The sequence below is a fragment of the Peromyscus leucopus genome, chromosome 4, assembly GCF_004664715.2.
Source record: "Peromyscus leucopus breed LL Stock chromosome 4, UCI_PerLeu_2.1, whole genome shotgun sequence".
NCBI lineage: Eukaryota > Metazoa > Chordata > Mammalia > Rodentia > Cricetidae > Peromyscus > Peromyscus leucopus.
Window position 1 is genome coordinate 63,218,678 of NC_051066.1, and position 23,920 is coordinate 63,242,597.

At 33.4% G+C, this 23,920-nt stretch overlaps 2 protein-coding genes and 1 pseudogene across 2 annotated transcripts; 2 read left to right on the plus strand and 1 right to left on the minus strand.

The window, feature by feature from the left end:
• Positions 1 to 6,176: 6,176 nt before the first annotated feature.
• LOC114687338 (olfactory receptor 10AG1-like) lies at positions 6,177 to 7,142 on the plus strand. The gene has a single exon (XM_028862003.1). The coding sequence runs from the start codon at positions 6,177 to 6,179 to the stop codon at positions 7,140 to 7,142; it is 966 nt and encodes a 321-aa protein (XP_028717836.1).
• Positions 7,143 to 7,255: 113 nt separating this feature from the next.
• LOC114687340 lies at positions 7,256 to 12,389 on the plus strand (annotated as a pseudogene).
• A 7,166-nt stretch (positions 12,390 to 19,555) lies between these two features.
• On the minus strand, positions 19,556 to 20,500 carry LOC114687358 (olfactory receptor 10AG1-like). The gene has a single exon (XM_028862018.1). The coding sequence runs from the start codon at positions 20,498 to 20,500 to the stop codon at positions 19,556 to 19,558; it is 945 nt and encodes a 314-aa protein (XP_028717851.1).
• Between the last annotated feature and the right edge of the window lie 3,420 nt (positions 20,501 to 23,920).

A 23,920-nucleotide genomic window follows, 5' to 3' on the forward strand; every position in this document is an offset into this window, starting at 1 on the left:
GGGCAAAGCCTCCCCAGAGGACTGAGATGGACCTGGTAGACTCAGTCCAGGCAGGTCCAGTCCCATCCTCCTAGACTGAGCCAAGCGTCCCTGCATAAGACCCAGGTTTCAAACAGCCAACTCATGCAATGAGCACAGGACCTGGTACCACTTCCTACATGCCTCCCAAACAGATCAATATAGCCCTGTGCTTTTTGTTTGTTCTTCATTGGAGAAGACTGTTTCTCATGCTCTTAGATTTCCATAGTTGCTTTTATTTCTTTGTCTATGTTTGAGGCCCCATGAGAGTCTCCCATTCTATGTTACATTGTCTATTGGTGATGTTCTTATTTAGGCAAGCATTTTTCTAACACCTCATGTGTATAGCTTCTCTGATAATATTAGGAGACTTTCTTGTGATATTTATACCTTTGTATTTATATAACTCAGCCTGACTTAATATTAGTATTTTGCTCTTACCTAAAAAATGCTTTACATATGGATCAAATAAATCCACATACATGAGACCTATCAGTGAGATTTAGACCTCCAACTCATCGTGAAATTATATGTGATCTCAAAAGGTTTTGTCAGTCAGAAAAATCAGCCAGTCGCAAACACATCTATTTGTAGATTCCTAAGTTAGACTGAAAAACACAATGTTTTATTGCTTTTTGTCTAAAGAAAGCGGAAATGTTTGTGAAGCACCCAAAAGATAAACATTTCAAAGTCTACCCCAGGTGATGTAAAAATGAATAAAGAATAAATCAGCATAAACTCAAACAAAGCAGTCACCAGACATGACTAAAATGTTGTAGAATAATTAACAGCAGGAGATAAATAAAACTAAGAAAAATAAAATAATGAATGAACTCCCTAAAGTATCCAACAGCTCCAACTATGTCAGGGAGATGGAATAAAATGAACACGAGATATCCCTTTATTCTCAATGCACTAGTTAAACAAACAAATAAACCAAAAACAAACAAACAAAAATTGGCAGAAGCAAGGTCTGGTTTTCACAAGAATAACCTTCAAATCCCTCTGTGATGGAAAAAGTACAATGCAGTGAGTTATCAATAGAGAGCTGACTGACCACAACAGGGTGTGACATCAAGAGAAGGATTTGACATTTATCTCTGTTTCTGAAACACTTGAAATGCATGAGTGATCCTCATCAGGCAGAGAGTGGTGCTGTAATGTTGCTATTTAAAATACTTGAATTATCTCATTCTGAGTTGTTACAAATGTGTTAACCCTAATAGTTAATAAGATTTTATAAATTATTTATTACTGTTAAAAATGATAACAGTTTATGGGTTTTATGAATCAATGTCATCTAGATAGTTTTTTATTAATACAAAATTATGAGAAATCGTCTTTATCACTCCCTAAATAGCATGGCTAAGAGAACTGCATATTTATTCAATATCTAATATTTACTAGTTGTGATTAATCTGTTCTTTGACATGCGAGTTCCCTAAACATTATATATTACTTTGATCATTGCAAAGAACTTTCTGGCATATGAAGCTCTATTTTATCTATTGCATGTAACTCCTAAACAATAATACTAAATTCATCAAATCCCTACTGCTTTTATTGAGGTTAGCTTAAAGGCTCTAAAGATTTTCCACATTGCTTTATGCCTTGATCTCTTTACATAATATTGGGAAAGTTACAACTGCATGTCTCTTTTTATGTTTGTCCTCCATGATGCCAAATTCCTGATCTTATACACATAAATAAAAAGGAATATTTTCAAAAAAGCAAATACACTTGTAATCATTATGTAATGTTTTGAATGTAAACTAATAATATTTTTTTGTATTCCATAAACATTTAAATGGTTACAATGAAAGAAAAATTTTACTCAAACTATTAGTAAATATGAGATTCTTCAAGGGACATAATGAAGGTTTATTGATTTATTCCTATATTCATTTACTTAGAAACAAAGTCTTATCATGGAACCCTACGTGGTTTCAAATGGACAGCTTCCCAAGTGCTGGGCTTGCAGGCATACACCTCTATTCCTCGGCTTCACAATCAGAAAACATAAAAATATAATATTGCCTTGCTTGCTGACCTTGACCTTGATGTCCTCCCTATGCTAATTCCCTGCTGGGTTCCACCCTCCTGAATGCTTAAGGGAAGTTCCTTGTCTGTGTATCCTGCATAATGAGCCTTAACAGCTTAGAGGCAAGATTGTAAAACATCAGTAGTGAACTTCTGCCCTCCAGGGTTCTTCCATTGTGCTGTAAGCCTGTATTTAAGAACTCCTCCCTCCTTCAATAAACGGCATTCGGCATTCAAAAAAAAAAAATATATATATTTAGATTCTAAAATGAGTACTTTACTCAACTGTGTCTTCTTTAACACTTTGTTTTGCTTTTCTTTCTTGAGTTTTTGGATTCATGGGGAAATATTCCCTTCATTTAGAAAGTGATTTGGAGAAGGAACTTATTCCCAAAGCAGACAGTATCCTAATTAAACAGCACAGTGGGTAATATGTGTTAGAAAGTGATTAACCTCTTTTTAAATAAATTAATACTTAAGGTTAAAAACAAACTTATGTATCATTATTTGTCTTATGTCAATTTATAAAGGTAAGGATCATATTCCATATACTTCTACTTTGGATACATATCAAATTGATAATTCCCTGTGCTTTTTAAGGTTAGCTGTAGGATATTAGTAGTTAGTAAAGGGCAAATTATAAAATCCTTTTAAATATGAAAGTTAATGCAGGAGAGATTATTGTCAAAATCGATATTATCATCTTTTGTGGTATGATGAATCACTAATAATTGATTTTTCATTTTTTTTTTTTTTTTTTTTTTGGTTTTTCGAGACAGGGTTTCTCTAGCTAACTCACTTGGTAGCCCAGGCTGGCCTCGAACTCACGGAGATCCACCTGGCTCTGCCTCCCGAGTGCTGGGATTAAAGGCGTGCGCCACCACCGCCCGGCTTTGATTTTTCATTTTTAATGACATTTTTGAGAAATGATTTTCTGTTACACATGTATTTAGCTATTTTATATGTGTAAGTTCTAGAGTTCAGATCTCATAAAAACCTAAGTACATAAATAAATGATAAAAATATTAAATGAAAATCTTTGAAATGTGCCTGTGACCTATGGTTATCAAAAGAGCTCATTTTTTTTAAATTAATGTCTGTGACAAAAGAATCTAAAATTATTAGAGACATATTAATATGTCTTCCATTTTGGCTTAGATATTTTTGTAATAAAGACATTTCTAAATTTATTTATTTGTATATGATTTTATTCCCCACTTTTGATTTTATTTTATATACTAGCTCAGTAAGCTCCCATAGACATTATGCATATTAGAATATTACATTATTTGATAATTACAATATTGACACCCAAGAATTTCAATGTTTAACAGGGCATGTCATTTAAATATGAGAGATGGCTCAGCCATTAAAGGCTAGGCTCACAACCAAAAATAAGCTTAAATATCTTTAGTCAAAGAAAAAATGAAATATTTTCCTGTAAACCCTAAGAATTATTCAAATTTATTTTTTATTATTTCATATAATGAATATTATACTTATATAATTCCTATATATCCATCTTTCAGCTTTATTTCTTGCAAAAATTGATTGTTAAAAAGCTTTCAAAGAGAAAAATAGGACAACTGCTGCATGCTTTGGGGAAGCTTTATGGGTGGAGGTGCTTATAGATGCAGGAGCTAAGGATGTAGCACAGTGGTAGATCGCTTGCCTAGCATGGATAAGTCCAGAGATTCAGCTGGCAAACATCAAAATAATAACAATGGAAAATGTAAGTATGTTCTAGGTAAATGTGTCAGTTTACAATCTCATTTGCTTAACCTGTAGTTTAAAATGGAAAAATTCAATAAGTGTGAAAAAAATATTGCTTTTTCTATTTCAAAAGTTATTTACTTATACCATTTATTAGTTATTTGAGAAATTTCATATATGAATGCAACATATAGTGATGCTTCCTCTTCAAAATGAAATATTGGTATTCCCCATTAAAATGAAAAAATATTTTTGTAGAAATATAGAAAGCAAAATATCAGCTAATGTTTTTTATCTAATATGTTTGAAAACATGTCTTTTAGAAACATACATTTTCATTGAAATGGCCTGAAATGTCACGCAACAGAGATTACAATATAGAGAGAGCCCACATCCTTTTCTATAATCAAACACAGTAAAACCAAAGCATAAAGCATGTTTTATGCTTATTTATTACTTATATTTTGACAATAACAGGTTATCAGGCCAATATTCAACAACATGATACATCCTAGTCTTCAAAGAAATGATCTGGCTGTAGAGTTTTGTCAGTGCCTGATTATATAGTACTCCTCTGGGTTAAATAAATGGGGAAACATGTTTAAATGCATTATGTAGTGTAATGAAGGAGACAAAGTTTGTGGAACACTTTTATGATCTTAAAATGACTGTTTAGCTCTGCCACCTTTTACTTAAAGTATTTGTAAATTTTGAGTTTCAGTTATAGTAAGTTCACATTTTTATATTAAATTCTTGTCAATAAATTTTGAAACATTTTTAAAATGGGATTAATTTCTATCATTTCTATAGCATCATTATTAAATATGAAATAGTACAGATGAAAAACTAATAATTGTCTACTTAACATTCCTACTGTTGTCACAAAGTCCTTAGGAATTCCAAGTTAATCTCAATCCCTATATCCTTCCCATTTGTTTCTTTATTTGAAGTAAAAATTTGAATTTCATGAGCCACACAGAACACTGTCAAAACACAATTGATCCAAACTGCTCTATGCAGTGACCTTCCCTATTTATCCTAATGTGAATAACACTGAATGTGAAAATTTGTTGATACAATGAGGAGAGTAATACAGTCATGTTTTTTTCTGACAGAGTGAGTCATTATTTTATTCCTACATACTGCCCAGTGGCTACATACAGTAAAAGAAAATGTACCTGCTACTGAAAATAGACAAATGGATACATGAGTAGGTAGAAGGATATATAGATGGAAGATGAGGAGTAGAATGAGTTGAGTATGTGATACTTTGGATAAAGGAATGCTTTAGTTTTGTTATTTATGAAATAGTTTCACAATTTTCTAAATGTTGGTAAATCTTATAATGAAGTTTTGAAAAGTAAGAAATTGGAGGTAAAAGTGTTTTAAAGGGAAGACATTGTTCTGAGGTAAATAAAGCATACAAAAATTAACGAGAACATCCAGAATTCTCATGCCTAAATCTCCCAGAAATGCATGCAATGGAAGAATAGTACAAGTGAGTTATCTGTATAAGCACAAATCAGAGTGACTAAGGTGGGATTAGAGTAGCCTAAAGTGAGCTCTGGAGGACACAGTTTTGCTACAATAGATGTTTATTCAAAGTAGAGATGTACCTCTTAGGTACAGTTCCCTCACCACATTAACAGATGGGAAAAGGTAAGACAGCTTCTGATCATTCAGCACCCTGAGATAGAAATATATTAACATTCTTTGTTTTGTCCTAAGCTCCAATTTAAGGAGAGAAACTTTAAAATCTGTATAAAAATTATAACACTGGTTTTGTGTCTGTATAATGATTAAAAAAAAAAAAACACATCTAAATGTTTTAAATTCCATACAACATATGGTGGGCAGTTGTACTACAGTAACCTATGTATAAAACCATCAAACCTCAAAGAAGAATAAGATTGAAATATTAATATATATGATTCCCTGAAACTTTTTACATACTTTTGAGTATTATTAATGTATTGAATAATACTCATGTATTATTTACATTTTGTGAAATTAATCTCAAGCCAATTATGATAATGACAAAATATTTTGGCAGAGAGTAAAAGTCAATTATAGTAATGAATCATTATTAAGATGAATATTAACTCAAATATTGAATTTAGTTTTTTGAGAAGAAAACTAAAAGTGGCCTTTATAATAAATCTAAAACAACCAAGAATGCTAACTGTATAGAGAAACCAAAATAATGAAAATATTCACTGCATATCCTGACTGGCAAAAGTTACACTATCTCAACATTTAAGAGAACATATAACATGTATGTGTGTATCTTTTTATTCTTTTAGAAAATTAGAAAATTTGGAGTGTGGTATCTGTAGCTTATATGTTTTATAAGAAAACCAAATGCAGTAACACAACTTTCACTTTGGACTGAATCATCTCCTAGCATGGAATACACAAAGATCAGGTCAGAGGACAATGTCTCCACAGTCACACAATTCATCCTTCTGGGATTCTCAGACCTGCCCAACCTCCAGGGGTTTCTGTTTGGAATGTTCTCCATAATGTACCTCATTATTTTGATTGGAAATAGCTTCATAATTGTGATAACCAGGCTTGATCCAGCACTACAAAAGCCCATGTATTTTTTCCTGGCAAACTTTTCTTCTCTGGAAATCTGTTATGTATCAGTCACTCTTCCTAGAATTCTGTTCAATATTGGTACTCAGAATAGAAGTATATCCAAGGTTGCCTGTGCCACACAAAACTGCTTCTTCCTTATGCTGGGAGCCACTGAATGCTTCCTTCTGGCTGTGATGTCCTATGACCGCTATGTGGCTATCTGCAACCCTCTGCACTATCCCTTGGTCATGAACCCAATAAAGTGCACTCAGCTGGCGGCAGGCTCCTGGCTTGGTGGAATGCCATTCCAGCTTGGGCAAACGTGTCAGATATTCTCTCTGCACTTTTGCAGTTCTAACCAAATCAACCACTTCTTCTGTGATTTACCTCCCATTCTCAAGCTGGCCTGTGGAGACACTTTTGTTAATGAGCTGTCTGTCTATTTAGTGACTATCCTCATTGCTACAGTCCCTTTTATGTTGATCCTTGCATCTTATACCAGAATAATTGCCACCATTCTGAAGTTGCCAACAGCCACAGGACGGGCAAAAGCCTTCTCCACATGTTCTTCCCATTTGCTTGTGGTGTTTTTGTTTTTTGGATCAGCTACTGTTACCTACTTGAGGCCAAAGTCCACACATTCTCCAGGAACCGACAAACTGTTCTCTCTGTTCTATACCATTGTGACCCCCATGTTCAACCCCCTGATATACAGCCTTAGGAACAAGGATGTGATTGCTGCACTGCGAAAACTGTTACTAAGAAAATCATGTCATGTGCGTGTGCACTAATGTCTAAAGTACTTTGTTTAACGACCAGTAATACTAGGACACTCTTCATCTTGGTGTCATAGAGTCCTCCTTCCTAGCTCCTGCTCCATGGCCTTCTGTAGCCCTCTTTGCTAATGTCTAGTCTATGCATTCAGGTATTGGTGGGCTGTCGTCAGGTCAGTTGAATTCTTATTTACATAGGGAATATTTGAAGATATTCTCTTTGTCATCTTATGGTTTCTATAGAATCAGTCACTTCTGTGACATCATTCCCTTTGCAGATTCACTTAGTATGTGTGACTATCTTTATGAATGAGATGGTGGTCTTCCTTGGTGCTTTGTTACATGTCTTTTCTCCATTTCTGTTAATCATTTCTACTAGAATAAAATCATGTCTACAAACAAAATTGCCATCAGCTATAGGTTGGCCAAAACCTGCTGCATTTTGTAGATGTGGTCATACTATTGTGACTCTGACAGGTATCCCCAAGTAAGGCTATCATAATCACAATGACACTGAGGGAGTTATAAAGAATTAACTGGAATTAAGTATGACAAAATAGAAGATATGGCTTTATATTTGTTTTGTGTGTATGTGTGTGTAACATTTCCAGAACTATTCTCATTTAAGTATGAAACATTTGTTTTCGCAACGGTAATTATTTACAAATAAAATTGTATTTGTTTGTGTTGAAGGACAGTTCTGTATGTTCTATGAAATAGCCAGCAATTTCATCTTTACATGAACACTTTTGTATAATATTCACTTTCAAAAGTAGATGGTTTCATAAAAGAAGACATTTAATTGGGATTACTAGTCCATTGATTTAGAGTCTATTAAGCAATGCAATGGCTACTGGAAAACTTGAGAGTTATAATCTCAAACCCTGACCATCAGGCAGAATGAACACCTGGCATGATTTGAATCTTTTAGCAGAGATTCTGTTATAATGTCACAAATGACAAAATTCTCTTTTGCAAAATAGTGTTAAGTTAGGATGGGCTTTTTCTTTAAGAATGTAGCTGTGTTGCTCAGTGTTTGTCAACTTGCCACAAACCAGTTTTAGTCATGTCACAAGTGGGAATTTGATTGAGGAATTGCCTCCATCAGGGTTATCCTGGATATGTCTGTGGGACATTTTTTAAAAATTTCTTATTGATTTAGGATGTCCCAGACTGCTGTTAACCGGATGGGCATAGGCCTTTTATAAGCAGATGAACAAATCATAGGAAGTAAATCCATCCAGTACTTCCTGGCTCTGAGTTCCAGCATCAGTCCCTACTCTAACTTTCTTCCTTAATGGACTATTAGATGAACAGTCTACCAAATATAATCTTTTTTTCCCCACAAGTTACTTTGGATCACGGTCTTTATCATGCCGACCAAAAGCAAATGCAGAAAGTAGACAATGTATATTGGATGAAAGATATTCACAAAAACATGCACTTACCCATCTACCTAATTTTGCTTAAAAACAATTCTCAAAAGAACTCATTTTCAACTTGAGAGCCCGTTTGTTTGTTTTTGTAATAATGAGATTCTTGCTGAGAACCTCTCACATATAAGGAAGTTTATTCTACTTAGCTGCATGCATAATAACTTAAAGTTCTCATTGGGTGTTTGTAGTTTCATTAGTGATGACTGTGTGTATTAAGTACAGTGCATGTTTGTTTATAAGCGAATTTCCCTATTTGTTAAATGATTCAATTAAATAAAATAAAATTAATTAAATAAATTAAAATTTAAGCATGAGATAAGAACTAAGAAAATGAATACTGAGAATATTGGCAAGTACTTTTACAATGAATATTGAGAAGTTGTTTACTTAAAAATATTTTTCCTGTAGAGATATAGAATACATTGAATCAGTGAATAAGACAAATCTTTATATAAAAGCATATAATTTTCATAAAAGCAGCCATATCGGTAGTGAATTTTACATGTAAAATTGGAAGTATGAATGAAGATAAAATTATCCATATGCATTGTGTCTAGGAGAGCATCAATTATCTTGCTACTCTTCCTTCATTTCACTGATACATGGGGCTATATAGGAACAAGTGTAAAACACAAACAAGCATAAATACACACACACACACAAATATTGTTGCCAATTTCTGATACTTTTAATGTTCATTTGTCTTAATCACAAAATTGAAAAGTAGAATTGCAAAAGTAGTAGGTTACATATGTCCCATTTTATTTTTCTCATTTCATTTATATATTCTTATCTTTAATTTCTTGAGTAGAAGGAAGAATTTTCTTCAATTAGAACTTAGCATGGGGAAGGAACTTATCTCCAGAGCAGAGAACATTTCCTACTTAAACAGCTCTGTGTGTTTGACAGTACAATAAATGCTTGAAAGTGTTTTGTCTGCTGCAGGTAAAGGAAGTATTTCGGCTTTAAAAATTCACTTATTTTCTTTTACTAATCAATAAAGGTAAAATTTATATTTAAATTAACTCTATAATCATAAGGTCAAACAACAATTGACTCATATGTATATAAGTAGTCTCTCCTTTTTACATATCAATATGAGAAGTAATTGAGCAAAATAATTGAAAACAATCTTGCATCTAATTTTTAATTTCAAATAGCTTTAAACTTTTTTAATCTTCTGACATTTTATGATATAGGTAGACAATGAACAAAATGTGAAATGTGTTTTAGTACATAAACCCAATATGTAAAAGAAAAATAATATCAATATGGACACCATATTATTATATGCTAACTTGTATCAACATGTTAACATATTATATACACTTAAAGATATTATTTATCTTTTATCAAGATTTCATTATAGATAGTCACATATTTATCTGCTTTATATGAAGAAGTTGAAGATCATAGCTCATAAAAACATTAGAAGATCAATAAAGAGCATCATTAAAACATATCTCCCACCTACTATAGTTAAATGTGTTCCTAGTAGATAAGGATTAAATACTGTTATTGAATATGAAAATATTATACAATTATTCACATGTTTACATGTATCTTTAGTAATTTTTTCCACGAGTAAAACCATTCTGAATTCATGTAACCATGCATGCCTTTCCATGCTTTATCTTATCTTTTTATAAATTTGGTCAGAGAATTAAGCCCTGTGTACTCTTCCATGTTAAATACATTAGTCAACATCAGAATAAATGTAGGAAAATTACACTTCTTACTCTCCCACCCCATTACTACTAACACACACACACACATTATGTAGAAAAATACATCTGCTATTAAATGGAGTTATACAGATTAATAGGAATAGAGTGTAGAAAGATACCGGAACAGGAAGATAAGGGAACTATTGAGTACAGTATATATTAATTGCAAGAGAGAGTAGTGACTGCATTGATAGCTTTTTAAAAAATAATTTCAAGGATTGTATATTTTCAAACAATTCATAGTGAAATTTTGTAAAAATAAAACATAATTTAATAGTTACTAACTAGAGATAATGTAGAATAATGGAAATGAAAGGAGCATATCAATGTGACATGTCTGTTCCCTCACAAATGTATGCAATAAAGTTAACTGAGTATAACAGAGGGCACAGCAAGATCAGAGTCATTGGGAGGACCAGAATAACTAGGAAATGTTCAGGATTAGCTGTTGTAATGATGTTCTCCTGCAGTAGAAGTTTACACAGTATAAAAGATGTAGGCTCTACTTAGACCTACATCTTGACCATAGATGCTGATGAAACTACTTCAAACTCCTGACTTCCCTCAATAAAAAGATGATCTGAAAATGTTTACCCTATCATAGGTTTCTATTTAAATGTCATAGGAAAAGACAAATTGTGATTTAAATTGGGAACTGTAATTCAAAAACAATACACTGAACTGAAATCTCAGAAAAATAAGGAGTAGCAATCCATCTAATCTGGTAGCCTGCTATTCACTAATTTCATAGCAAAATGACCTATAAACAGAATTATTGAATCAAAAGTAGAAAGAACTTCTATATATTAACGTATTCTATCTAAAAATTACTTTAAATTTTTTAAGAATATTTAGTCATTTATTAATTTGAATTTGAATTAATGACCATAACAGCAGCAACATAAATAGGCATATGTAGTCTGAAGAAGAGATTAATATTTAAAATAAATATAAGCAGAGATTTCCTATTTGTCTTAAAAGAAGAAAATTAATTCCATGGGCTATCATGAAAATCCACAAAATATATAACACTCAGTGTATTAAGAAAATAATATAACAATTTTATTCTTTTAGCAACAAAATCTTTACTCATAAATTTTGGAACATATATGAAGTCATAAAATTTTTATTCATGGGTGCTAGAAAATTGGAAAGTGTGTTACTATCATTTATATATGATGAAAACAATTTAATGACAAGGAAATACATGACACTTTTGCTTTAATCATAATTACAGATAAAATATTTTAAAATCATGGCATAGGACAATATACCCTTCAGCCTACACTGTGACACTTTCTCCTCCTGGGATTTTCCCAACCCATTTGGTATATTCTAAATAATGTACTTGATTAACTTGATTACAAGTAATTTCATGATTGTGGTAACCAGAATTGATGCTGCACTATAGAAACCTATTTATTTTTTCCTGGCAAATTTTTCTTCTGTGGAAATCTGTTATGTATCTCTAATTTTCCCAAAGATTCTGTTCAACATTGGTAATCAAGACAAAGGCATTTCTGTGATGAACTGTTGCATACAAATGTGTTTCTTCCTTATGCTGAGAGCCCCTGAATGTTTCCTCCTGGCTATGATGAGGTATGACTGCTACATGGCCATTTATAACCCTCCACACTATCCTATGGTCATAAACCCCAAAAAGTGCACTCAGCTGGCAGCAGGCTCTTGGCTCGGTGGCCCTCCAGTCCAGATAGAGCAAACCAGTCAGACATTTTCTCTACATTTTTGCAACTCTAACCACATCAACCACTCCTGTGACTTACCGTCCATTCTCAGGTGGTCTTTGGGGATAATTCAGTGCATGAGCTGTCTGTTGACTTAGTGGTTATACTGTTGTAAAGTTGATACTTGCCTCTTATATCTGAATCATTGCCACCACTCTGAAATTGCCATCAGCCACAGAATGGACAAAAGACTTCTGCACATGTTCTTCCCATGTGACACTTTTGTTTTTTGGGTCAGCTACCATTACCAACATGAAACCAAAGTCCACTCATTCTCCAGGAACTGACAAGTTACTCTGGTTGTTTTACTGAATTATGATTCCCATGTGTAATGAACTGACAGACAGCCTGATGTGATTGCTGTCTCGAGAAAACTGTTACTCATAAAATAGTGGTTTGGGCTCTGGAACAAATATTTTTTTTGTTTTGTTTTTCTTGCTTCTTACATAGTTCCTAAAAGAATACATCAATTTTTATGCATTTCTTTGAAATATAACCACTTTATAGTTTTAAAATGCTTTTGTTATTTTGAGTAATAGCCTAAAATATATTGTTTTTAAATATCCTATGCATATTAATGTCTTTTTTCATAAAATACAATAAAAAGAGAATATCTTAATATGAATAAAATACAATGTGAATCATATGATTACTTGTTTATGGGAAAATTTTGAAGAGAATTCAAATTTTTTATACCTGATATAAATAGATTATTTATCTAGATAATTTTACTGTTATCCCAATATTTGCTGATATTCTATCATTCAGTGTTCTACAGATTTACCAGCAATACTTAAATATCAATGTGTTAAATTAATTGCTGAAGATGTTATGAAATAGTTAACATTCTTGATAAATCACAACATGAATTAATATGAAAGAAATATGTCAAGCTAATATGAATCTGCATAGAATTCAATCATAACGTTATGATAAAGGATGTTTTGGTTTTCCCAAGTGCTTTTTTATCAGTGTGCAAGTGACTTGATAATATACTTAGTACATTTAACTTCTATTGGTTGCATCCAACCTTCTGACATTTCAACAGACATGGTTTTCAACAAACTTCACACTACAGAATTCTGAAAACCAGTACATAAAAAATAAAACAAAGTTGTAATGGACAGTTGACAAGATTGTTCAGTGGATAAGAGAGTTTTCTCCACAATCATATAACCTGAGTTTTAATGCCCATCATATGGGCATTTCTGTTCCAGTAGCTCCTGTACAGTGGGAAACACATAAAGGACTAATTCTAGACCTTGTTCATGTCCAGTATAGTTTAATTACATGAAAATTCCTATCACAAAAAAATAGTGTGGTGAGCTATACAGAAAAACCATGGCTTTATCTTCTGGTCTCTATGAATACACAGACAAGCACTTCCATATGCACATGTCTATACACCACACATGTGCATTCATATATATGGATATGTGCACACATGGGCATGCTCACACACACGCATAGACACACAACAAAATCATAATATTTTAGGTCATGGTTTTCTGTTGGGTGAGGTTGGTAGCAATTGAGAGGCACCTGTGTCCCTTGAACCACAGGTTGGAGCCTCTTGAACCCTTCTATCAATATAAATACAATAGAATTTGGGTACTAAATGTCTGATTTTTTTTTCTTAAATATATTTCCCTATGGAGCATCAGTGAACAATTTGTAACAGTTTGAAACAGATTAAATTATGAACATTGCATTTATTGAGACTGCCTCTCTGGAGAATATTATAAATACACTCAGGTTCCCTAAAGATCATCTGTTGCAGGGTCCTGTGCTGTTGTTCCCTTTGGGGGAGGGGGCCAAGTTGGTGCAGAGTCAAACCACACAGATTCCAAGAGAATGTCGAAACAACAAGCTCAGTTTATTCAGGAAGAGGCAAGAATTATATACCCTCCACCCCATCCTGGGGGAAGGTCTGATGAATATGCATCTGCTGGTGTGACATGCCTGCCTCTTATTGGTCCAGATCATCTCCAGATCATGTTGCTAAGACCCTTAGGCAGACCCAGGTTGGCTGTCAGAAAGTATCTTTTTTACTGGTTTGGGCCGGCTGGCCCTCAAGCCTGTTAGGGATGAGTCTTCCCAAATATCTGCTACTTTTTATTATTTTATAGGACATGCTCAGTGGGAGCTAGGGTGCATTGCCCTAACCTTGTTGACCACACCTCAGGAGAGTTCAGCATTATGGACTGTGCCTGCCTTAGGTTGACTTGCCAAACAAGATCGTACCCATCATTAACTACCAGCCCTCGAAGAACATCAATCCTGGAGAGCTGTCCAGGTGGTGGGCTTTAGGCAGTAGCCTTCTGTATCTCAGACATGCATGCATTATCTCTTTAGGAGGACTTGGATCTAGGTGTCTGAGAGCAAATAAAACCTGTAAGATTGCCTTTGTGGCCACCTTCCGTTGGTGAACCCGTTGCAGAAGATATATGGACAAGAGAAGGATTAGTCAAAAATTCAGTCTGAAGGATATGGATGGGACCCTAGTCATATTTATATGAAATGTGCCTATCAAAGTCTTTCTGGTGATGAATTAGCAATCTTGTAGGAGGTGAGGCAATTGCTTGATATCTAGGATCACATGCCAGTGATGAAATGACGTTTACTAATGCTGCAGTAGTGCAGCAAATTATACATTACCCCTTTGAAGCTTCTTCTTTAGCCAGTGTCTCTTGGACTGTTGCCAGATGCACATCTCTGGAGGGAATCCATGTCCCCATGTTGGTATTCTCAGGAAAAATGCAAAAATACCCTACCCCTGGGTTAGTAGGGGAGCAGGGCGTTGCTATTGAAGGGTGAAGGGATCCCTCCAATGCACCAAGGGCGATGGTGTCCCGTGAGGCAGGTAAATAAGCATGTTGTTAAATTTGGGTTTGTCTGACAGGGTTAACATATGGTCCTCAACCTGTGAGCATCTCAAGAGAAACAGAATGTTGTACTGTACATTAAAATGAGCCGAGCCTGAGCCTCAGCTTGGTCATCATAAGCAGGTTACCAATTAAGGAAGACCACAGGCTTCAACATAGCCTTCATCAAATGGTGCCTATAGCTGGAAGTTTTCCTGTGTCACAGCCTGCCAGTGGTCAGGACAAATCTCTCCCACTCATATCCCCCAAGTAAACACACAGAGGCTTATACTAATTATAACTGCATGGCCATGGCTCAAGCTTTTGCTAGCTAGCTCTGTATCTTAAAACAGTCCATGATTATTAATCTATTTATCACCACATGTTCCATGGCTTTACATGTGTCCCATTACATGTTGTTCCTTGGGTGGCTTGCTAGCATCTCTTGACTCAGCATTCCTATTCCCAGAATTCTCTTTGTCTGTTTATCCTGCCTGGTTGTTGGCCAATCAGTGTTTTATTAAACCAGCGTACAAAAGCATTATTCTACAATATCTCCCCTTTTCTGTTTAATTAAAAAGGAAGATTTTAACTTTAACCTGTTAAAATTACACATAACAAAACAGTTATAAAGCAAGAATTACAGTTACAATATCTATATTTGGAAAATTCAAAGAAAATATTCTATTTTTTCTGTATTTGTGCATCTAAGGTTTCATATCTAACGGATCTTTTATCATAACTAAGGAAAATTATAACTATCTAGTATTCAGCTACATCAAAGACCTCAGAAGGATACAATATTACCTACATAAACAGGAAGAGCATTATAAGCAACTTTAAAAAATCTATAATGACAAACTGCTGCCTGCCTTGACAGTTAACCCGAAGTTCCTCTGAAATGTTGGGACATCCATCTTCAATCCATAGGCCTAGTCTCTCAGTCATTTTTTCCCTGTGTCCTGTAGAATGTCTGGCAGTTTCTTCTGTGAAGCAGGAACCTGAAGGACATCTTACCTTGCAAAGTTAAGTGGTCACTTTCTTATGGGTCCTGCATGTCCAGTCAATATAACATATCATCAAACAGTCAATGCAAGGGCACCTAATTGCCCAGTGGCTAAATTTTGCCACAAAGAAAGCAAACTTAACAATGAGTTTCTTCAGTACTCATTATCTTCTCTGAAGTAGATTGGTGCTGCCAGGAGCAGACATGTCTCAATGTCCAGGAAGTAAAAGTTCTTAAAACATTTTAAATGTCCTATTCTGTAGGACTTTGAAGTGTTTGAAGATTACCTCCCTGATTGAATTATATCTATGTATACCTAAAAAACTTAAACTGACTATAAGTTGACTATCATACAAGACTAAATATTAATCTGCATTTCTTAATTATTCATTACCAATTCAAATGAGTTACACAAACCTTAAAAATGGTTAACATACAAACCTGTATGGGTTCAGCAATGGCCTTTAACAATAGAGAAACTATTTTTGGTTCAAAAATCGGAATTGTATTTTATTCTATTGGTATTAATGTATTTTTTGGAACCTCTCAAAATAGTTACTGACTCTTGGGATGCTGAAAGAGTGGTCTTACATATTGAGACTGCAGAATTTATCCCTGATAAGTCAAAATTAAATTTGTTATTTATTCAGTTACAAGATATAATCAGGAATAGGAAGCATTCATTATATATAACTCACATCTAATCCCACCCTGTCTGCCAGGCCCTCTAGCACAAGGTAATGATGAGATCGATAAACTATTGATAGGAAATGTGCTGGAGGCCTCAAAATTTTATTAAACATCATGTCAATAGTAAAGGTTTTAAAAAGGATTTTTCCAGAAAACCAGGCCTATAAATGATACCCAAGAACTTAGATGATACACCAGACCAAGAAAGTGGTATAACTTCCTCACTAGGACCCTACTAAAAATGACAAAGAATGATTACATTAAATGAAAAAGTGTATCTACAGCAAATGAAACAATCTGTTGAAAAAACATTTACAGAATATAAAGTATCTTTATTAGCCATAGATCTGGCATAGTTAATATCTAGAATATATAGACTAAAAAAACTAAAAGAAAATATTTTTAAATTATCCAAAATATAAACAGGCTATTGAAACAGACAGTAAACAAAAGATGAAATACAGATGCTCACTACACACAGAGTAAAGTGTTCTACCTCATTGGCCATCAAGAACACATGGATCAAAGCTACACTGAGATTGTATTTTGACACACTGTGAATTTTAATCATTAGGAAAACAAGTAACAGGGCTGCAATGGTAGCTTAGTAATTAGGAACAATTAAAGTTCCAAAGTACCTAACACCCTTTTCTGACTTCCTGTGGCACCTGCCATCCTGTGTTGGACTTAAACTCACACAGGTATACACAAATACACATAAAAAAAATATAACTGAAAGAAAGAAGCATGCAAAACTGATGAGAACAAGAGAAAAAAAATAGAGAACCATTTTATACTTTTGTAGAATGCAAAACTGTCTAGGCTGTATGTAAAGGATCATTATTTTTTTTTCCAAACTTAAAGTAAATCAATCAACAGCACTTTAGGGTAATGTTCAAATGCTTCTATATCAACAGATCACTGAGGTATTGGCATATCCATCTTCATTGCAGTACTGTTCTTAATAGGTAAGTTTGAGAACCAAACTAAGTATCATTTGAAAATGGAATTACTATAGAAAATGTGACATATGTACAAACAGCAAATGTTATGGCAACCATGAAAGAAACAAATTAAGTTCTTTATAAAGAATATATACAATTGAAAAAAATTATAAGTTAATTAGTTCTTTCTCAGAAATATTTGACTTTATTTCTGTCATTTATGAAATATCACTTATTTCTTGTTTTCTGTGATTTGTGAATTCTTTTTTAAAAAAGATTTATTTATTTATTTATTTATTTATTTATTTATTTATTTATTTATTTATTATGTATATAGTGTCTGCCTGCATGTATGCCTTCATTCCAGAAGAAGGCACCAGATCTTATTATAGATGGTTGCAAACCACCATGTGGTTGCTGGGAATTGAACTCAGGACCTCTGGAAGAACAGCCACAGCTCTTAACCTCTGAGCCATCTCTCCAGCCCCTCATTTGTGGATTCTATATTTTATTTATATGGATATATATTTCAACTCATATATATATATATATATATATTACATATATTAGTGAGTGAGTGTATGTGTGTGTGTTATGGAGAAAGAGAGAGAGAGAGAGAGAGAGAGAGAGAGAGAGAGAGAGAGAGAGAGGCAAGAAGACAGAAAAGGTAGGACATTAGGAAGAAGTCTACTCAAAGTATATTATGTACTTGCATGTACCTTTTATAAATTGGTAGCACACACACACACACATATTATATATAAAATTGGGTGGTGTAGGGATGGGAAGAAATATAATGTATTCTAAATACAGATCGTCAGGACACTAATAAATCAAATTCTATAATATTGCCAAACATTTATGGTATAGATGTAGAATTAAATGAATATATTATCAGTTACCGAGGTTTTGAAAATAAGTTTAAATAAGTTTACTTTGTTATGAGTTCAGCAATCTTACTGAGATACATAGTAGGCTCAATGTTGCTTTCAAGGTTCATTGCTTTATAACCTCTAAGATTTGCCAAAATTCTGATTGAAAACAGCAAGTTTCAATTTAGCAATTAACTTAATCTATGCTTTTAAAATATTTGATGTGCTTAACAATATTATAATTGTTAAGTATAATGTGATACTAAGCAAAAAATATAGCAGGAAATACAAATGTGAAGGTTAGGGACAATGTTAAAGTAAGTAATTTAGGCTTATAATATGTCACATGAAAACAGACTGATTCAGCTTATTGTTTTCATATCCAAATTGTGATATACATTACTTGTAATTCATGGTGAATGCATATATCCATGGCTACTTAAACTGTTGACAAAAAGTAATAATTGAATACTAAGTTAGACATCTGTATACTAAGACATCTGTATAACTACAGTTCTAGGAATATTAAAAAAGGGGACACCAAATTAATGGAAGAGTGACAGGATGGGGCAAATGGCTACAAACGCCAGCACCAGGGCGTGACAAAGCCAATGAGATTTTGAACACATGGCTGGTGCTTTTCCCTTCACTGGGTCTGAATGAAACTAGCCCTATCAAGAACAAGTTAAGAAAATGAGGGAGAAACTTACTCTACCTACAGAAATCCTACCTACTAACAAATTCAGTGAGAGCAGGGGTCAATGCCTTCAGTTGATTATACATAATACATTCAATCCTGGGGTAGCACAGAGGGCCTCAGTAAAGCTCAATAGATCAGGAAAACAAAAAGAAGTACATGTGGGGAAGAGTTTGGATACAGAAATTGAGTTTTGAGAGGAATAGGGAATGTATTACACACAAGTAAAAAATGTCAAGGCACAGATTTAATTAAAATGTTTCATTAGTCATACAACATCAACAATATAACAATTTGCTTAGTGTATTTCTATGCAAAATACTGTTCTACTAACTTTCAGAAGTAACATAGAGATCATAATAGTAATTAACATCTAAAAGGGCAAATATAGAGTAACAATCTATGTGAGAACTGTGGTCACAATACAATCAGTGTACCTAGTTCATTGCACTATGTTTTAAGCAATAATCTTCTCAGAGCTACAATCACATCCTTGTTCCTAAGGCTATATATCATGGGATTGAACATGGGGGTTAGAATGGTGTAAAAAAGGGACAGGAGTTTGTCACTTACTGCAGAATGTGTTGACTTTGGCATTAAGTAGGTAATAGATGCAGAGCCAAAAAACAAAACCACCACCACCAGATGGGAAGAACATGTGGAGAAGGCTTTTGCCCGTCCTTCAGCAGTTGGCAACCTCAGGATGGTGGCAATGATTTTGCTGTATGATGTTAGTATTAGTAAAAAAGGGATTGCAGCAAGCAAGATAGCCACTACATAGACATACAGTTCATTAACAGAAGTGTCTCCACAGGCCAGCTTAAGCACAGGGGGTATGTCACAGAAGAAGTGATCTATCTGGTTAGAGTTACAGAAATGTAGAGAGAATATCTGACAGGTTTGCCCTAGCTGGAATGGCATGCCACCAAGCCAGGAGCCCACTGCCAGCTTTGTGCACTTGGTTGGGTTCATGACCAGAGGATAGTGCAGAGGGTTGCAGATGGCCACATAGCGGTCATAGGACATCACAGCCAGAAGAATACTTTCAGTAGCTGCCAGCATTAGAAAGAAACACATTTGTGTGGCACAAGCCAGAAGAGAAATGTTTCTGTCCTGGGTCCAAATGCTATACAGAATCCTAGGTAGGGTGACTGATACATAGCAGATTTCCAGAAAAGAAAAATTTGACAGGAAAAAATACATGGGTTTGTGTAGTGCAGGATCAATCCTGGTTATTAAAATTATGAAGCCATTTCCAGTTAGGATAATTAAGTATATTATGGAGAACATCCCAAAGAGAAAGCCCTGAAGATTGGGAAGGTTAGAGAATCCGAGGAGGAGAAACTCTGTCTCTGCGGAAGTATTGTCCTCTTCCTTGATGTCTGTGTGTTTCATCTGTGGGGATGATTCAACCAGAAGTACACTTCCTTATCCTCGGTTTTAATTGTATCATTCAGAAACGTTGTTGTATTCGCATGGTTTTCAGTTCTTATTACAAATACACACACACACACACACACACACACACACACACACACACACATATATATATATATATATATTGATGAATTCAGACTGACTGGGTCATGACATATATTCTTTTTCACTAAATGTACCTTTGAAGTAAATGCTACTGTTTTCCCCCTCTGTACTGGGTATATAATACATATATATATATATATATATATATATATATATATATATATATTTGTTAATGACACACAAGGACACATACTCTTAAATTATTATCTAAATATTCAAAGTGACACATTATGAATTAATGATTTCATTTTCAGTTGGCTGCCTAATTTTCTTCCAAAATTGTTTCCTGTGATTATCACAAATCAATTTTATTATAATTAAATATTCTTTATTCACCTAAAAATTATCTAGCAAAATATTTCTTCAATGTTTTAATGTGGTTTTCTAAACCATTTTATCCCAAGAGTCCTGCATATATGCAATTTATTGCAAAATTCATGATAAACTAAGCACCAGATTTGACGAGATTCTATTTTACATTTAAAATTTCGAAAGTTTTGTGTAAAATCTATGCAATCAGAATTCATATTTTTTATGACTATTGAATTCTTTGATATTGTATGCAAACCAAAAGATATATTACAGGTTTTTTTTTTTTTTTTTACAAATAGTACTTACCCTGTAGTTTATAAAGTATTTAAATAAAAACAAATGCCTATGGTTACTTTATTTTCTATTGAATTTCTTTCTCAGCATAAAAATGAGAGTCTGAATGTTTTCAGCTGACACACCTGCACACACAGTCACGAGAGAGACAGAAAGACAGAGAGAAGAATATTAAGTGATTTAAGGAAGTTTGTTTTAGCAGTTTGTGCACATAACTTGCCTACAGTGGCTGTGGCATTTATTTGTTGGTGGTGCAACAGTCTAAGCCACAGCTAGGCGAACAGTCTACCTCCAAGCTATTTCCTCAACTACTTTATGCAAGTTATGTACACAAATTACTAAAACAAACTTCCTCAAACCATTTAACATTCTTCTCTCTGTCTCTCTGTCTCTCATGTCTGTGTGTGTGCAGGTGTGACAGATGAAAACCCTCAGACTCTCATTTTTATGCTAAGAAAGAAATTCAGTAGAAATTTCAAGTAACTACATGTATTTTTTCTTATTTAAATACTTTATGAATATTAGCTGTTATCACCTATGAAACAAATAATTTTTCATGTACACCTTGTGGTATTAATTAAAACATTTACTATACATTGTATTGTGTTTCACTAATGAAATTTAGAAATTAAAATTAATATAAAAATAAAAGTAGATACAGACTCTTCTGCTTCTATTGAGATGAGCATGCAATTTTTGTCTTTAAGTCCATTTATGTGATAATTATATTATAATCTAAAAAAATGCTGTATCAAAATGGATATGTGTATTATACATATCCATTTTGTATATATATATAATATATGTATGTATGAATAATTGCTTTAATTTTGAAGAATTTACTGACCAAATGACAATATGCAATAATTCTATAACATTTTCAGATTCACTTCTGATAGATCTTGACACTCTGCCACTGGGAGCTGTTTTGACCATTATAGGTGTCAAGCCCATGTTAATGATCATCATTCAACATTTTAATTCTCTACTGTAGATAGAAGGAATTACATGATATATGTTCCTCAGATGTCATGTCATGTCATTGAAAATTTTATATATGCTTAGAGGAAAGTAATAATGTAATACACTTCAGCACATATTATGTTGATGTTGATGACTGTGATCCTTAATGTATTAGTCTTTCATATTAAAAAGGATTGTATATGCTGTTTGCTCTGGATGATATATCATCAAATAACAAAAGAATGGGGTAAAGCCAAGCTGAAGTAATGTTTGAAACTTAACCAAAAGTAAATCATTCATTTTTTAATTAGTTGTTCAATTTTTATACAAATTGCTGATATTAACAACATAAAAATTCAGGAACACAAATTTTTTATCAGTCAAATATTGTCTATTCTGTTTGGAATTTGGTAAATTATAGTTCTTACCTTGATATATTGACATACAATAGTAAAATGATAAAAAAAATTCTTTTTATAAGCTCAAGAATTTTTCCTTATTAGAAACAGAGCTCAAACACCTTCTAAAATATATTCTTTTGTCATAACACAGCATTCTACTTAAATAGGAATGTTCTCTACCCTTGGGACAACTCCTTTCCCGTGTTAATTTCTAATTGAAGAGAACTCTTTTTTTCTTTGAGTCACGAATAACAAGAACCACAAATTAAATTAAGAACATATATATATATATATATATATATATATATATATATATATATATATACTGTCAGTATTTGTTTTTGTTTATTATTAAGAAATATTAGGATTGAAAATATCTGAAATTGGTAACTACACTTTTTGTAGTACTGAAGATTGAAACTCAGGCTTCCTGATGGAAACACTTGGCCACTGAATCAGTTTTTCAGCACTGATATTTATTGAGGTAAAGGACCACTAAAAGACAAAATTCTTGCTGTGATCAATCTGCCTATGTGTTCATAGTGCTGAAGTCAGTGGTTTCTGACAAATCCTAAGTGTAACTGCATTTTATATATGGTAAGACATTTTAACATATCTGAACATGTGTACTGTCTTAGAGTAATTAAAATATACTTCTTGACACAACAAATCCAACAACATTTTGACATCTTTTTTTTTTTTTTTTTTTTTTTTTTTTTTTTTTTGTTTTTCGAGACAGGGTTTCTCTGTGTAGCTTTGCGCCTTTCCTGGAGCTCACTTGGTAGCCCAGGCTGGCCTCGAACTCACAGAGATCCGCCTGGCTCTGCCTCCCGAGTGCTGGGATTAAAGGCATGCGCCACCAACGCCCGGCTCATTTTGACATCTTAAACATGTCTTTCATTAAAAAATATATTGCCAAGGACGGGCACATTTTATCTCAACTGACTAAATAAATAATTAAATAAATAGGTAGATAAATAGATAATTAAATAAATATATAAACACAAGTGTCCATGTTCCTTTATGAACTATTTGAACAAAAATGGACACATTTTATCTCAACTGGCAAAAGAAAGAAAGAGAGAGAGAGAAAGAAAGAAAGAAAGAAAGAAAGAAAGAAAGAAAGAAAGAAAGAAAGAAAAAGAATACAACTGTCCATGTTACTTTATGAAGTATTTGAACCAGGAAAGGCATGTAGAATTTTAAGTAACAATCAGTCATAAAAAACTAATCACAACTCTACAGCAACTAGGTGGACAGATTCCTAAATTTATTTTCTAGCTAGAATATCATTGATGGGCTA